At 43.9% G+C, this 17,796-nt stretch overlaps 1 protein-coding gene across 2 annotated transcripts in view; it reads right to left on the bottom strand.

The window, feature by feature from the left end:
• PLEKHH1 (pleckstrin homology, MyTH4 and FERM domain containing H1) overlaps positions 1-17,796 on the bottom strand; it is a 79,026-nt gene that overhangs the window by 15,677 nt on the left and 45,553 nt on the right. For both annotated transcript variants that reach the window (XM_019519184.1, XM_019519185.1), the window contains exons 8-18: positions 15,989-16,067; positions 14,990-15,081; positions 13,729-13,879; positions 12,560-12,699; positions 10,334-10,444; positions 7,640-7,726; positions 6,261-6,422; positions 5,137-5,217; positions 3,080-3,259; positions 1,955-2,063; positions 718-830 (exon numbers count right to left, since the gene is read on the bottom strand). In XM_019519184.1, coding sequence (XP_019374729.1) covers positions 718-830; positions 1,955-2,063; positions 3,080-3,259; positions 5,137-5,217; positions 6,261-6,422; positions 7,640-7,726; positions 10,334-10,444; positions 12,560-12,699; positions 13,729-13,879; positions 14,990-15,081; positions 15,989-16,067 — 1,305 coding nt within the window. The remainder of the gene's footprint in view (positions 1-717; positions 831-1,954; positions 2,064-3,079; positions 3,260-5,136; positions 5,218-6,260; positions 6,423-7,639; positions 7,727-10,333; positions 10,445-12,559; positions 12,700-13,728; positions 13,880-14,989; positions 15,082-15,988; positions 16,068-17,796) is intronic.

Genomic DNA, 17,796 nt, shown 5'->3' with positions numbered 1-17,796 from the left:
AACCTGTAATATTGCAGACCCTTACTAAACAATCCTGTAGTACTCTGTAACAACAGTAAGTATTATTACCCCATTCTGCAGAAGGGATAATGGAGGTATAGAGGTTAAATTATACGTCCAAGCCCACAGAGCAAGTCAGTGGATAGTTCTGGCTCAGTCCATTGCTCTGATCACCAAGCCTGACTTCCTATTTCATGTCTCTTGAGTATCTCCTACCTCTACACAGCTGCCTTTTAATGCCTCTCTCTCTTGCTAACTTTTCCCTACAGCTCTTCACAGTCCCTTGAGCACATTCTTGCTTTCTGGTCCTAGTTCTGTTTTTTGCTTCTAGTTGAAAGGCCCAAAGCAGATCATGAGAATCAGGTCATGAGTAACTTCTCCAAGTTCTCATTGGCAAAAGGCACTAGCAGGTCTGGCAAGAAGTCGTTCCTTCTCCTTCTGGACCTGATGTTGGAGAGGGAGAGAAGGCCAGCTTAGGAGTTGTAAGACTTGCGTGGCACACTTGGCCCCCCCTAAAAAAGTGAAGCCCCAAGTGGCTATTTGCTGAGAATAAACTACATCTGCTAAGCGGACTGGCTTTTTATATTGCAGATGGCATATCTGTACCAGCACCAGGAACATGCACTGTGTCAGCTAATGTCTTGCCCAGAACTTATCTCTTCTCCAAAATATGTGATCAGAACATCTGAAAACCTTTTGCACTGTCTTTTTAAATACCTTGAAGAGCTTCAGGGCTTCTGTTTGCAGTGCCTCTGAAGGCAGAGTCGTGAGAGAAGTTTGCAGCCCATCCTTGCTGTAGCACAGCATTGGGTGTTTCCACAGTGGAGAATCTGAAGTGCAAAATGGAACAAAAACACCAACCTCAGAAACAACATACCATGAATTTGTACGTGAGGTAAGAAGAAGTTTCCTAAGAAAAAGTTAAAACTTCTGCAGAGTCTTTCCTTGCTGAAGGAGAGTGAGGGTCAGGAGCAAGCAACTAAGGCAGGCAGCAATACATTGGGTCAGCAGTATGTCTCTGGTATAAGTCTACTGATTGCAGTGAAGTCATGACACTAACAACAGGCAAATCTCTTTGAAGACCAGTGAGTAATATCAGATAGCAGCATAGGGCACCCCTGTGAACTCTTGCCATGCCATCTGAGTGCTTCACGCAGACTAGATTCTGGTGGGAAGTAATTCTGTTTGTCGATAAAAGTAAGACAGAGAAACCCATGTGTAATGCTTGTGGGACCTTTATTCATGAAATATATTGTTCCACATCGATTAAAATTTAAAGATCATTATATGCATATGTGAATGTACAGTAGAGAGTATGTATATATTCGGGGGTGTGAGGAAACGTTCGTGTGAGTGAGTGAATGCATGTCCATGGGGTTGCATGAATATGTATAGATGGTACATGCATACATGAGAATACTTGTCAGGGGATGAGTACATAGGCCTATACGCAAGTGTGAGAGTATATGCACTTGTATGTGTCTGGTATAATGTGGGTCTGTGAATATAAGCAGGCATACATGTGTGTTGCATACATACATATGGCAGCCAAGTGTATGTGGGTTTGGAAAAGTGTGTGGCTTTATGGCTGTGAAGCATAGAAAAGTGATAGCTCAAGGCAAACAGTGCCAGGTGGAGCCAAAGATCCATATTTTTGTCTTTTTTGTTAAAATATTCCAGATCTTTGCTCAGTATTTATTACCATTTCATCTCCAGTATAATAGAAGCTTTGATGATCCAACTGGCAGAGTTGCCTAGCTTCACTCTGTTTCCTGTGTTCTCTGCCAAAATCCTGTTGCACAACTAGTGGTGAAAGACAGCATACAGTATGAAAGACACCATTTCAGATGAGCCATCCCCCTCTGCTCACCTGTGCCTTGAAGCAAACCGTGATGAAGAGAATTAGTCATCACCCTTTTCTACTGTGGGAAAGACATTCAGGGTTTCTACTTACGGGGGTCTCCCTCTGTATCCAGCAGTTTTCCAATGAGCTGTTCATATGCTGTGCCCACCTTGGCACTGCTGCTGCCAGCTGCTACAGTCAGATGGTATAGCCATGTATCCTTGGTGAAAAGGAAAGAACAGCATGTAAAGGGTGCTGTAAATCCAGTGACATTCACATTGTTATGTTTACAAGTAACCAGCCATCAGGATGCCAAAAGCGAAGGGTACCCATTAAAGGTAAACCCATTCTCTCTCTCTCTCTCTCTCTCTTTCTCTCTCTCTCTCTCTCTCTCTCTCACACACACACACACACACACACACACACACACTTTTTCATTCTTTCCTTCAAATTTTGGTTTACTCAGGTTACAATCTGACCAAAAGCCAACAGTGAGCTGCAAGTATGGCTAGGCCCATCACTATTTATTAAGAGCATGCCTACACTGCAGTCTGAACGTGTGATTGCAGCTTTAAACTAGCTAGCTTGGTAGCAGTGTAGCTGCAGCACAGCCTTCAGCTACATATCCAAAGCCCTGGGAAAGTCTGTGCAGCTCTTGCTGAAGCCCATGATGCTGCAGATAGATTATTACCAATATATAAGATAACTAATTTAAAGCTGATTCAGATATGTGGGTACCTCTGGATTGCAGGCTAGATTCACTGTCATTTAGGAGTTATGGTTTAAGAAATGGTCTTTTGCACCAAAAGATTCCAGGATCTAAGTATGGAGGGGACCTCTGAATTTTGGACAGCAGTGCGTTGAAGTCCAAGGATCTTTCACACCTTGTCTAGGAACAGCAAGGCAGACAACATACATACACTATCTATTTCACTGCTAAGTGAAAATAATCTGAGAGAAGACAGAGTCCAGCAGGGCTGTGGGTGATCTTTGTGGGGCTTGGAAATGCTTGTATTAAAAATGTCTGGGAGAGAGGGAAGCAAAAATGAAAAGTAAATGGAAGATAAAAGGAAACCTCAAACACCTCATTGCAGCTTAAAGTTGTATGCGGGTTTTGGGTGATATGTCAGATTGCTCCTTGTTTTATTCAAATTTTGCTCTGTTTTTGCCAGTCCGTAGTGTCAAGTGTTATCAGTATTGCATCTGCTTGCTCTCTAGGGACACCAACTCACATACCTTCTCATGTTTGGTTCCAATAAGTAAATAAGTGGGACTCTGATCTGGTGGATGAATCACCAGAGTGCAGTGTGATGAGAGGAGGCCCCCACCAGTGGCTTCATAATCTTCATCTGAGTCACAGGAGCGGTCCACCTCCTCCACCTTTGATTCCCGGACATGCAAATGTCCCAGAGGACACTGGGGAAAGCAAATGAACTAGGATAAGTTCCTTATCTCAAAATGCTGACGGGTCTACTGAATGCAAGAATGACAGAATAAGAGGATTGGAAGGGTGCTCACTAGTTATCTTGTCCAGCCCCCAACCCAAGCACAGGATGTGCTATTCCTATACTTTCACCAAGAGATGCCCTTTATTCTGGAAAACTGCCAGTGAAGAAGACTACACAACTTCCTTGGGCAGCTTATTCCATTGTTCTGCTGTTCTTACAGCTATAAAGTTTTTCCTGAAAATTGTTTTAAATCTGCTTTACTGCAATTTCCCTTGAATAATCTTTGTCACTCATCCTGGGATCCCCTCCAGTTTCTCTACATCCTTCTTATAGTGCAGTGCCCAAAATGACACAGTACTGCAACTGAAGCCTAACCAGAGTTGAGTATAAAGGTACAGTCACCTCCCACGTCTTGCATACATTGCTTCTGCATCCCCAAACTGCATTCACTTTTCTTGTGATGGCATCACACTGCTGACTTATGTCTCTGATTCACTATAACCCCCAGATCTTTCTCAGCAGTGCTTTTGCTAAGCCAGTTAGCCTCCTATTCTTTATTTGTACATTTGGTTTCCTCTTCACTATGTGTAGCACTTTACACATCTGTGTTAAATTTCTATTATTCTGCTAAACTAGATGGTATAATCAATCTAAAGCACTTATAAACGGGGATCTGGGTTTTCTGTTTGCTGTGGAAAAACATGGATTTTCTCATTTGAAAGAGAAAAATGCAGATTTTCTCCTTTAAGACAGAAAAACATGGATTTCCACTTTAAAGGAGAAAAACCACAGGAAATGGTGGGTTTCCCCTTCCATCCTGCAAAGGGCTGCAGCAGTGGGGGGAGGGAGATTGGAGCATATAGTCAGGCAGGGTGGTGCAAGCAGCCCTGGCAGCTGGATGCAGATAAGTCTATGGGAGGTGGGAAGGAAGTGGGGGGGCCCTGCAGGGGCAGTGGGGAAATGTGTGGCCGGGTCAGCAGCACTGGGGCCAGTGCCCAAGCTCTCAGGGGTGGGGTGTCATCAACATCTCAGGTGTTGATGACATTCGGTATCCCATAGTCCTCTGCACTCCCTCCCTCCAAGAGGGCTCCCTGATAGCTTCCTCAGGGCAAGCTCCCCTATGGGGACCTTGCTATAGAAAATGCCACCCCTATCCAGGCAGTCAGCTGATTCTCCTGGGGCTGGAACCCTCTTAGGGCTCCAGGAGGGTTTCTGCTGCAGGAAAATGGCCCTTTCCTCCCTGGTCGGTGGAATAGGGGGGCATGGTCCAAAGCCTGAAACCCTCCCAAGTTGTCTGGCAGCTGCTGCCTGTTGACATCCTGCACCCTTCCCTGGCAATGGGCTCCCTTAAGCCAGGGATGAGCCAAAGAGCAGCCCTCCAGTGCCCCTGGCTAGAGAACTTGCCTGTGTAGCTCTCCAGGAGAGGAGCTAGAACACATGCATGCTCCAACTCCCAAACTGTTTTTCTAGTGCTAAGAATATCACAGAAATCCTCAGTGCTAGATATGAACGCCTGTCCATGGCCATTGTCCCTGCCCCAAAAAGTTTAGATAAAAAAGATACAGGACAGACAGAGTGAAAAAAAGATATAGGCAGAGCAATCCTGGAGACAGCAGGCAAAGACCATATTGATTATGTATTCTCTTGGTATTTTTAAATATATCTCAGATGTGTTTGTTGTATTTATATTACAAAAAAGAGAGCTATTTGTAGAGCTGGGGATGCCAGGTAGGATAGATGTGGAGAGGAGAAAGAGAAATTTTGGAGTACAGAGGGGTTGTAGCAAAGAGAATGTATAAGAAAGGGGGAAGGAGGGAGCTTGCTCACAGAAGGCAGGCAAAGTACCTTGTCCTCATGATTTCGATAGTAGTAAAAGGTTTTCCCAATCAGTGCACACCAAACCAGCTTAGAGTGACCATGTTTCACCTATAGGAAGGACAAAAGGATGAAAGATTTTCACCTGAGGATTGGCATTCCTGTGGCAGAATTTATACTTTTCTTGCAGACCTCATTGGACATCTGTACGTGTCATTCATTCTGAGCTAATGTGAACTCTCTCATTGTCTCAGCTAAGAAGCATTTTCAAAAGCACTTAAGTTCCTGAGCATTACATACTTTTGATAATGGGACTTGGACACTATTGAAAATTTTATCCACAATGACCTATTTTTATCATGTTTTGAAATGTAGTAATCAAAACACATGAATAAAAGGCTTTAGATGATAAAAAGGGATTCAGTAGATTAAAGGGTTGTCTAGGCTAGCATTCCTTCCTGTTACAGAGGAACAGACTAGTGAGAACTGTAGTCTGCTGTAATGAACAAACCAGAGACCCAGACAGTCATTAGCCATGTCTCAGACGTTGGCCAGAGTTGCATGAGGGATCCCCACAATGCATCTTTGTTGAGAGATGCTAATCTATGGACAGGGAAAAATTCCTACCTGATCCTTGGTGCTGATCATTTTTTGCCCACAAGCATGAGAATCCATAGTCTCTATTGTTATGTACTGTAGTAATGTATTGCAGATGTTATAAGAATAATCATTCAATACCTATTGAAACCTTGTAAAGCTATATCTTGAACAGTCTCCTGCAGTAGTACACTCTTCGGGTTAATCATCTGACATTAAAAAAGCACTGTCTTGGTTTAGAATGTTTTGCATTTCTGTTTTACTTGCAAAGTGCCTTGAGATCTATTAATAAAAAGCTCCACATAAGAGCTAGGTGCGCATTCCTATTGAACAGGGCCGGTATTTCCCTAATAACTTTCTCTATCCTGTTTTCATTGTATATAATGATCTCATTTGCCAGCACATTTGACATTTGGAATTCAACTCTGCCTTTCTACAAGCTCCAGCTTTCTAGGGAACCTACAGCACCCTCTTCATGCTGGTACTCAACATACAGACTCAGAGGGATGTGCTCTGGCAGGCCACTGCACACTGATTGAGACCACATTTGTTCTTACCTTGGTGAGCCAACCTTTCACAATAGGTTTAGCGTCACTATGAGGGACAGCAGCAGAGCTGGCCACTTGCACTGTAAGGATGCTTTGCAGGGCTCGGATCCATTCCTCCAAGATGTTGGGAGAGTCTGCTGTTAAGAAGTAAGTTCTCTTTTCAGTGATGAGCTGGAAGGAAAAGAGTGAAGAAATGTCACAGTGTGTCACCTTGTGATCTTGCCTTCAGTTGTTGAAGTCATATGATTCCGTGTCTTTCTGGTAATGATAGAGGTGCTAATTTTGTGTCCTGGCCAAATTCAAATAGCTGAAGCAAAGAGTTACCCATATTTACCTGAATCTAAGATGACCCTGAATTTAAGATGACCCCCTCCTCCATAAATAGATTCTAAAAAAAGGAAAGTGTATACATTTATTATACTTTTCCATGTATATAATCTAATTATTGGACAGTTGTCTTAAGTTCATCCCCCCCACTACTGCAGGCAGTGGGAGGACAGGCGATGAGGACAGCAGTAATGGGTAGGCGATTAGGGGACAGACATAGGGGAGGCAATAAGGAGGCAGGCAGTGGAGGGGGGGCAAGTGTTAGGGGACAGGCAATGTGGAGGTGGTGGGGAAAGCATGCAGTTTTCCCCCTGCTGCTTATCCTTCCCTCCCACTTACCCCCTTTTGTGCCTACTTCCCACAGCCTCAGGCCCCTGCCCTGCTTCCCCCACCCCCTCTCCTTCCCCTCTCCACACTGCTTCTGCTCCCCACAGCCTTGGGTCCCTGTCTTCCCTTCCCCCTTGTTTCCCACCCCACAAAGTCTACCCCCTGCCTCTCCCTCCACCCCCTGCTTACCTTTGCTATGGTGCAGGCAGGCAACATTTCCACTGTAACCCGGGGCATTGAGCACAGCTCCAGCCTAGCCTTGTAGCAGTGGTGTATAGCTGGCATCGCTGCTACAGGGCAGGGGTAGGGCTCTGTGCTCCAGGCTGCAGCAAAGACATAGCTTGCTGGCACTGGAGCAAAGAGAAGAGGGAATGGAGGGAGGACAGGGGAGGGGAAGGGAGGAGGAATGGAGAGGAAGAAGTGGGGTGGGGGGGAGGGAGAGGAAATGACTGGGTGTGGTGGGACCTCAAGGTTGCAGGGGGCAAGTGGCACCTGTGACTCTGGCCCTGAACCAGGGTTGAGGCCAAAGCTGGAGCCGCAGCAGCTGCCTTCTCTCCCCATCCCAGCCACATCATGCTTGATTGTAAGATGTGGGGCTTTTGCCCACATGTTAAATGGGGGAAAAATATTGTATTTTAATCGAGTAAATATGGTACATTTCTGCAACCCCCATTTTCTTTCCCACCCAGGTGTTGATTATGTGATTAAATGTTAAGCCAAAAGGCAATAATTACCTGGAATGTCTGGGAACCTTCACCCCGAACAATCTGGCAGGAAGAATTCAGCTCAACCTGACCCTGAGGTTTGCGGATAACATCACTCTGTGAAGAAAGAAGCAACATTAGTATTAGATTCTCCAGCCAGATGACAGCGTGGAATATGAAAAACCATATCTGAATGCAGGTGAGGCAACACATGATTGCCATATAAGGTACAGAGTAAGAGATGCTCCTTTCAGGCTAATGACAACATAACTCCCACAGCCTAGATTTACAGAACAACTATCAGCACAAACACCACAAATATAGGAAATCTTTACAGTGTGCTAATGGAAGAGCTGGGCAGCTTTCAGTGAAATAGCTGAACAATAATATACTTAGAAGTGACATGAATATGGTTGGCTAGAATACAAGGATATAGATGCACAGGTGACTACAGACCCCTCTATATAATATGCTTCTCCGGCACACACTATAGTGAATTTGCTAAAAAGTATCTATAACAACCCCTCTGGTTTTTCAGCCTCAGAACTTCAACATTTGGAAAAATGACATTTTTCATTCATCATGCATGCTCTTTAATCAAAAAATGAAACAGTAGGAATGGGCTCCAAGCAGGTATTCTTCAGCAAATGGAAATCCAGACCATGTCCAGCCCATAGAAAACTAACTAATGGTAGGTAAAATGTGACATCTAAATTAGAAATTCCAAGAGGAATTTATAGAGAAAGTAGTCAAAAACATAAAAACAGGTAACAAGAGTTTATTTTTTATCAGGAGCAAAGAGCTTGTGAGAAAACTGATAGGTCTGCTAAAGAGACAAATGGAGGTCAAAGACACTGAAAAGAAAATACATGATTTTTTTCACAGAGCATGCTTGGGAGAAACCTATTCCACCCACCTTTTCTTTTCACATATTAAAGATGAGACACTCTCAGTGTCTGAGTGGTCAAAAGAAATAGCTTTGGTACAGTGATAAATTAGAGAGACACTCTGTCTTGAAAATTAAATAAATTAATTCACCAGCTACAGACCGGATTTGTCCAAAAGTTGGAAAAGTATTTAAAAATGGAGTGAGTGACCTGCTAATAAAAATAATGTAATATCTGACCAAAACCAGCTACCCTGAAGGAGAACTGGAAAGTAGCAAATATTATACCTGCCTTAGAAGCCCTAACAAGGGATCTGGAAATTAACAAAATAGTAAGACATACCTCAATACTGGCAAAACTGGCTGAAATATTAATTAACACAAAATTATTAAACACTTTGGAAAATGTTCTATGATCGAAAATATCATATTTTCTGTAAAAGGAGAAGCATCTTTTAACTCTTTTATCTTAACTTTTGTTCAAACAATAGTTTCTCCTTTGTCCTCTATTTGTCAAGATGTTTAATGTGCACCAAATGTCAGAAAAAAACCCAACCAAAATGTCAGAATGCACAAGTAATGTAATAGAAAACTAAAGGTATTATAATAGTATTAGAAAAATCAGTGGTATGTCCTCCCTTGGAATACCGTGTTTAGTTTTGGTCACTCTGTCTTGAAAATGGCATAACAGAAACATGTATGTGTGGTGATAGGGTAAATCCACAAAAATAACTAGGGGCTGGGCAGACTTCCATGTAAAGGGAGATCGAAGGGACCAGGACTGTTTAGTTTAGTTTAAAAGCAGATGAATAAGAGGAAACATGATAGAAATAATGAACAAATAATGAACAATATTAGCTGGGAGCTCTTATTGTCATGGTGTAAGAAAAAAGGTTATCAAATGAAATTGAAAGGCAAAAACCAAGACAAGGAAATCAGTCCATTTTTATCCTGTGTACAGTTAATCTTACTGTAAATACCAAAAACTGAAGGAATTTTTTAAGGTAAGGTATCCAGGTTGTAGCTGTATTGGTCTAGATGAAAAGGCAATCAGGACTTGTAGTAGACCAACACGATTTTTGCAAAAAAAAAAAAAATAATAATAATAATTGCAAGCTTTTGGGCACAAACACCCTTCATCAGGCATTGGAGAAAAGATTGTAAAAGTTCTCCTGGGTAGAAAGGATATAATATTTACTATGAGTCTTGATTGCCTTTTAAATTGGGTAAACTACACATAAAAACCAGTCATGCTGGTGGGAGTTTGGAAGAAATGTCCAGTATGGGCAGATTACTGCATAGCTGGCCACAGTGGGGTTTCTTGTCCATCCTACTCTTAGAGCTAGAACACTAGCTGGGATGGTCAGTTAGCCTGATCTGGCAACTCCTGTATTCTAAGCAAGTTAGATGAAGGAGAATATTTGATGAAATGTTAATTGGTTCAGAGTAAGCACTTACAAGTGGGGATACTGAACTGAGAACAAGAAATCTATAGCGTATATATCACACTATTCTTTGCGTTAATGATCATATACTAATAGGTTGGAAAATGCTAGTTTTCTTTCAGGAACAATATGTGACCATGTGATTAAAGACCATATCACAATGCATATTCAGAAAATAGTCTGCAAGCAACCTGAATTTTCTCTTTTCTTGACCTTTGAGAGCTTTACCTACTGTTTTTTGTTTGTTTATGTGTTTACTTTTATGTTACAATGATCACTGCTGAGATAAAACAGGCTTTTGCCTTTTGTGATCTCTGTGAAATGAACCGCTCAGTCTTGGACTGGTTCCTAGTGAATTCTTGCTTCACAAAAACTGATGTACATGTGACTCACCGGAGACTTGTAGTACATGATTTGTCCATTTCTCAGGACAAACCACCTTCTCTTCCATGTCTTTACCTGGCTGCCCATTTTCAACAAATAGCCCGACTTTTCAATGGGCTCCTAAAAGAGATAGAATGTGTGGATTATCCTGGGTCTGCTCAGAGTACAACTGAAAAGGAAGTGTCCAAGCCAGTGCAGCCATCTACCAGATCTCTAGCATTCACCATCATCTCTCTGGTTGTTGCTACCAGCGGTCAGGACCCACCTCGCTACATGGCTGTGAGAATCTGCTACTGCCCATGCATGTGTGACTAGCCTAGTGCACTAGTAAGCTAGTGAAACAGGCACCTGATAGCAGGACTGGTTTTGCTCTTAGAGCTTGTCTGAACCATTGGGAATTATTTTTTCCCCACAATGTGATTGGCACTTTTCAGGTTTAGCTGCAGGCAGGCACTAGGAGGTCTCAAGTCCCCTGTGTGCCTGGTTTCTTACTTTCAAGAGCATTGTGTAAAAAGGATGAAGGGTTGGATGAGTACCGGGCATATTGGAGAACAGTGATAGATTCTAAAAGCATTATGCTCTCCTCTGGCCTTCTACCTAACACAGGCCGTAGACTCGGATCAAGCAGTTAGCCTATAACTTATGGCTGAGCTGAGACAGGAGTTCAAACAAGACCATCCTCATGCCTTTGGGATCTGTGCTCCACTTTTTCCTTACCCTTATGACCAGGCAGAAATAATTTAGTGGTTGAACATCCCCATTCTCATTGATGCAGGAGCACTTTTTACCTTCTGCTTATCCATGTAGCTTGCTGTAGTTATGTTGTACAGTATTAAGTCCACTATAGTTAAGACAAGATATATCACGCTTTGTACCAATAGATTGCTTTTCATTTGGAGATCTCAAGCTCTTTACTGAGATGTTCATTTGTTATTAATCCCATTTGATAGGGGATTGGGATAAGGGAACTGAGAAGTTAAGTAACTTGACCAATGTTATGCACTGAGTCAGTGGCAGAGTTGGGAACATATGGAAACTTGGTTGCTCTACTCATTAGACCAAAATGCACCCCTCCTCGCCCACCACCCAAGTTTCCAAATTAAATACAAATTGTTTCCTCGCAACTGGGTACAGGCATGACCTTCATCTCAAAAACTGAACAGGCAGGAGAGTTATGAGGGTAAGCAAAAATCATATTGATGGCAATAGGGTCCAGAGGCATTAGATCCTGAATGCTCAGCACTGGGGAGCTGTTTTTGGACATTATGGGGTTTTCACCTTCTTCAAACATCAGGCAATGGATACTGCCAAAGACTAGCTGGACCATCAGTCTGAGCTGGCATGGCAGACCTTCATATTCCATAATATGAACACAGACAAGTGTAAGGTGATGCACCTGGGGAGGAACAATCGGCACCACACATACAGGCTGGGGAACTCCCCTCTCGTCAGCACGGAGGTGGAAAAGGATCTGGGAGTCATTATTGACTCCAAGATGAACATGAGTCGGCAATGTGGGGAGGCGGTTAGGAAGGCCAACTGCACCTTGTCGTGCATCCACAGATGCATCTCGAGCAGGTCCAAGGAGGTGATCCTCCCCCTCTATGCGGCACTGGTCAGGCCGCAGCTGGAGTACTGCGTCCAGTTCTGGGCGCCGCACTTTAAGAGGGATGTGGACAGCATCGAGAGGGTCCAGAGGAGGGCCACTCGTATGATCAAGGGACAGCAGGGTAGGTCCTATGAGGAAAGGTTGCGGGACCTGAACCTGTTCAGCCTTCAAAAGAGAAGGCTGAGGGGGGATCTTGTGGCCTGTTATAAACTGGTTAGGGGGGATCAGCAGGCGCTGGGGGAGTCCCTGTTCCCCCGAGCGCTGCAAGGAGTGACCAGGAACAATGGTCACAAGCTGGCGGAGGGAAGGTTTAAGTTGGACATCAGGAGGCGCTACTTCACGGTCAGGGCGGCTAGAGTCTGGAACCAGCTTCCAAGTGAGGTGGTGCAGGCTCCCACCCTGGGGGTTTTTAAGAGGAGGTTGGATGACCACCTTACTGGGGTCATTTGACCCCAGTGCTCTTCCTGCCATGGCAGGGGGTCGGACTAGATGATCTGCTCAGATCCCTTCCGACCCTAGAAACTATGAAACTATGAATATTGAAAGTACCGTGGTTTTGCCACTGCCCTTCAAGGGCCAATGCTGCATTCACATCCCAGTCTGTTTATTGAGATGACACAACTCACATTGCAGATCCCACCATCAGCAGAATAGGAAGATGTCCGCTGCAGTTTGTGCTCCGGCTCTGAATAGTCACCATCCAGGGAGTAAGCATCTGGGGGAATGGCATAGTCACTCTCTGAGCTCAGTGAAGACATGGAGACACCTGTGGAGAATACAGGAAACAATAGGAATTTTGTGTGGTCAGGGGGGAGAGAGAGAGAGAGAGAGAGATCTGTAACTTGCACCTGAAACCCACCACACATTTCTCTGGGAGCAGTAGAGATGGGAAGGAATTCCAACTCACAGTAGAGGCTGCCTGGGGACACCCCTAGTGCAATCAACCCATGGCTTTATAAACCGAGTCAAGATATTCACCATCTGAACCACACATATGAAGTTTCACTTAGAGACTTCAGTTGTAAAATCAGAAGTTTACCCCTGAAAGTATAGGAGAACCACCATCATCTATTACCAGTAGAAAGGCTTTACTTTCTGTACCCCTGCAGCCATTAACCATCGTGCTGAGATAAGTTGCTCAATACCTCATGCCAACAGGCAATGTAAAATTATATACAATAACATTCAATTTTTTTTATCCTTATGAGCACCCTGCACTTTAGACCCAATCTAATCTTCCTGAAAAATCAGTTCTCATTCTTAGGTGTTTTGCCAGGTTTATTTATACTGAGTAGGATACAACTTACCTGATGTTTTCAAAGACAAGAAATTACTGCACAGCTTAAGTGCCGTTTGGTTTCTGGTGAAGAATTTACTAGCTTGTGACAGAACTAACAGGAGCCAACAGCAGTTTTGTTGATATGAGCTGGCATTAGCTTGCCTAACAGAAAAAGTCACTGTGGCCCAAGAGATAGGGATGCTTTTTTGACTTACAATTAATTAAGTTCATGATTCCAAGGATCTACATATAGATGTAGTGATCAAAGAGGGAGATCCCAAAACTGATCCTGCATTGGACATTTGCCACAGACTATAAACTGCCCTAGAAAACTCTGTTGTGACTGACAGCTCATATTTGCTTGCTCTCAGTCAGCATGCTGGGAGGTTTCCCAGACATCAGGAATGGGAGGGCCTGGCAGCTCTGTGTCCAACCTTGATCACTGTATAAAGATTTACCTTGTCTCACTTCCAGCATCAGGATTCTGACTATTCCCTAGGAATGCCCCTGTCTTACCTCGTTTCACTGCACGAGGGCTGCCTGGCATGCTGGCTTTCCTGTTCTCAGACCCAGCATTGGACGTCCTGAAGCTGGCATGGGAGCTGCAGTCGTCATCAGAGCCTGAGGACTCATCTAAGAAAGGAACGTTGCTAATCTGGGTAGCTTTCTGGAAAACAAGCCTCTGAGGTCAGAATGTGAGGAAGGAGGATTTTCCAGTGAAGTCACATGCCACAGTATGTAAGGAGATTACATGAATAAAGCAGTCCAGTCTCATCCCTTTGAGCTATGTGGGCCCCAATGCACCACACAATTGCTCCAGTATTCTCAACTCTCATTTCCTATTCACCCTCCTCCAGTGGCATAATTGAGGAGGCAACCAGGGCAGCAGCCCTAGGCACCACCTTTTGCCACACTGGCAGCTGCCCACCCTGCCACAATCAGCATAGTAGCAGCTGGCACAGCCCCTGCGTGGCGGAGGTTTTCTGGGTGTGGGGCTGCACTGCTATGCTTTTGTCCTCCTCCCTTGAGATCCTCCTGCATAATTCTCTTCTACATCTCATCTACCTGGAGTTCCCCAGGTTCTACTCTTTTTGGCCTTCACCAGCCCAATCTTTCTTCTTGGGCTAACAAGAAACATCTTCCATTTCATTGCCTAGCTTTCATCCCCATCACACCCACTAAGTAGTGTGCTCCTGGACCTCTCCAAGCTCAACCATCCCTGTCTTCCTAGAGCTTCCTCAGAGCATGTTGGAGATCCTTGGACCAGAACATGCACAAAAGTCCCATCCTCCCTGTGCAGAGCCAGTAAATAAATGCTGATTGGTCAGGCAGGGGATGGAGTTTTACTCTATGTCTGGGAGGGAATGCAGCTTGAATGGGAGCCAAGCTGTGCCTAACAGTAAGGGGGGAAAAGGGAGTGGGGGCAGGCAGAAGCTGCAGAGGGCAAGCAGAAGGAGACATGAGGCTTCTGGGGGTCTGACTCTGGCCCTGACCCAGGGTAAGGGTCAGAGTCATAGCAGCCACCTGACACTTGCCTTTGCATCTAAATCTAAGATGAGGGGCTTCCCCACTGTGCCGACTGGGTGGGAAAACCTCATTTCTTATTTGAATAAATATGGTACTATGGCATATACTAATCCTCTGCAGCCTGATAGTCTCCAGGTCTTCCTGGCATTCTCACACCATATTGCTTTCCTCAGATTTGTCCCATGCTGATGCCAAGGTGGCACTTTTCATATTATTTCATATTCAGAGAGGAGACGAAGTAAATCCTTACCCCCTTAAGTGTGGTATAGACTGGCACCGTGACATTTCTATAAATGAGGCAGATGAATGGCCCAGAAGCTGAATGTGATGTAAAACTTGAATCTGTGGAATTCAAAAGGAGAGAGAGAGCATGAGTAATAGACACTTGTGAGAAGCAGCAGGTTCTAATGGGGTATATATCTAAGAAAGTATGCATTTGGCAATGGGGAAATCTTAATGAGAATGAACTAATAAGAAGGGGAGTCCTCTGGGATTTGCAAAGATTGTAGGGTGGGTCACTAATGTAGAATATATTAGTAGTAGAATTCTAGTAAGTGCAGAATACAGTTGTATGAGGCAGCTGCAGGGCTTCCCCTGGTCAGACAGTGGAACATGTCATCTGCTCCTCCTACTTGTCTCCCATTGTGATGGCAGCAAGACAGTGTGAGCCACTCAAAGGCAATATCTTTAGCATTCTGGTGGGACAGTGCATAATGAACCACAGCTTAACTAGGCTAGGGTGTGAATATTTGGCCATCTTATGCATTAACCAACCAAGAAGAACTGGACAAAGAGCTTGCCTTTGATCTCTTCAATTGCTGTGGCAACTTAGGTTCCGTTCACCTAGGTTCAAGTATACCTCAAGTGGCTAGCCAATGCAGCATGCTCAAGGATATCAGTGTCAGAGGACCATGATGGATTTGGACCTTGATAATTCATTTCTTTAACAGGCCTTCCCTACCTTCATTTTAGAGGGGTTCATGCCTGTGCCATCAGAGCAGATCACAGGCATGCAGATGGCAGGATGGGTATGCAAAAGTAGTGCCCTTTCACAGATGTGGAAGGAGAAAAGGGAGTGAATTCTCTACAGATGGTAGGGGCCAAAAGAAAAGGCCATACATGGGCCCTAGTATCTTCCTCTGTATCCTGTCTGACAGGCAAGTAAAGCAAAGAACCTGAACAACCAGAGGTTAAGGTCTTGAAGCTTCTACCTAAGCCCCCTCTCAGGATGGATTTAGTCATGACTTACTGCAGCTGGGAGAGTCACACCCAAAAGCCACTTCAGACAGCCTCATGCCAGACTTGGCCACTGCATAGATCCGGCTCTCCTGGAATAACACCAACACACAGGGCAATGGTAAAATAAAATGCCAGGAAATAAACATTACACTGTAAATCAATTGGACTGCTTTCACTTGTTTATATCTAATGGTTTTCCAGGTCATTCTGTCCCAAATGGAAGTACTTTTCATACAGGGAGAAATACTGGGTAAGAAGGAAAGGATCTCTAAGGAAAAATGGTGCATCCCATTGCATGGTGGTTTCTAATGGCAGGTTAGCCAGTCCATCTTCCTTATCACTGCTTCAGTGTACAGAGATCACATTTGCAAACTGAGACACTGGCACTCAATCGTCCATTTACTTTTAAAATAATTTGGAACTACTGGTTTTGTTGCTATGAACAGTCCATTAAAAAGTATCAGGAAAGGTCTGTAAATAATAACTATATAGAATTGGCATGTGTGAAGAATTCCCATTTTCCGACAAGGGAATGGAAGCAATGGCTGGAATTGTCTGAATAAGCTTCGGCCTGACTTACAATAACATATGGCCTTTTATCTTCAAGGATCTCTTGAGTGTTTCAAAAATGTCATACAAATTCCATGGAAAAAATGTGGCACTAATGCAACAGAACATTGACAAATCAACCAGTTAGTGTGCAAATGCAAAGTTAAGGTTGGTGGATAATCATCATTCTTATCATGCTTATTCTTTAAAATATACTATCTCAACATAATTACATTAACATTGTGAGTGTGAAAAGAAGCACTCAACATTAAATGCCATAATTAACATGGTCTTTAACTACATTCTCATACTTTATTTTTCTGTAGAACCCCAGCCTCATTTGGTGCCCAGAATAGAGAGTACTCAGTTAATAGGCATCTAATCAAAATTTTGTTTTCACTTCATTGCTTATTGTGACCCCAGGCCTTATTTAAATGCATGCAATTCAAACCCAGCTCAGAAAACTGAATAATTAACCCCCTCAGGGGCTCTTATATATTGCTTATCATTAAGGTATCTGAGTGCTTCACAAGTATTAATTCATAATCACAACATTAATTCATAGTCACAAAACCCTATGGATGAATAAATGGATAAAATTATGCCTGTTTTACAATTGAGGCACTGAGGAGTTATGCTCAAAAATGTTCACCAATATTGGGTTTGTGATCTAAGTTGCATAGGTCCTGCTTTTTTTTTTTTCAAATCATTTAATATTATATGACACCAGTAGTAAGGCAGGGTGACCAGGACAGCAGCCCCAGGTTATGACTTAGTGGAGAGAGCCACAGAAATATAACAGTCACTACTCACTTGGGAGCTGGTGCCCCAGTTGCTGAGCTTTCCTGTTATGCCTCTGTGGACATGTCTACACATGCAATTAATGTGAATGAGTAAACTCCGGAGCTTATTGTTCTGGAGTTTATTGCTCTTAGGCATGCCATTTGAATGTGCGCTCGGGAGCAATAAGCCCCAAAATTTATTAATGTGTGGCACATCTAGCTGGGGCTGCTCCCCCCAGCTCAACGTGCTGCAGAGGGGCTGGCTGGGGCACAAGGGTGCTTTAGCACGGGGCTAGCTGGCAGGCAGCCCCCATGCTGAAGCAACCTCACGCTCCAGGCAGCTGGGGCAACGTCTACATGTGCACTGCTGCAGAGTTAGTTTACTGTGGCCTAATAGGGCTAATTAGTTAGCTGCACAGTAAACGTCTTGTATAGACATGCTCTGTGTAACACTATTTGTTCAAAACACAGATCCCACTGACTTCAG

This window comes from Gavialis gangeticus, unplaced genomic scaffold, assembly GCF_001723915.1.
Source record: "Gavialis gangeticus isolate Ggan-Ray unplaced genomic scaffold, GavGan_comp1, whole genome shotgun sequence".
In the NCBI taxonomy this organism is placed as follows: domain Eukaryota; kingdom Metazoa; phylum Chordata; order Crocodylia; family Gavialidae; genus Gavialis; species Gavialis gangeticus.
The sequence above is the reverse complement of the archived record's forward strand: the minus strand, read 5'-3'. Positions and strand labels throughout refer to the sequence as shown.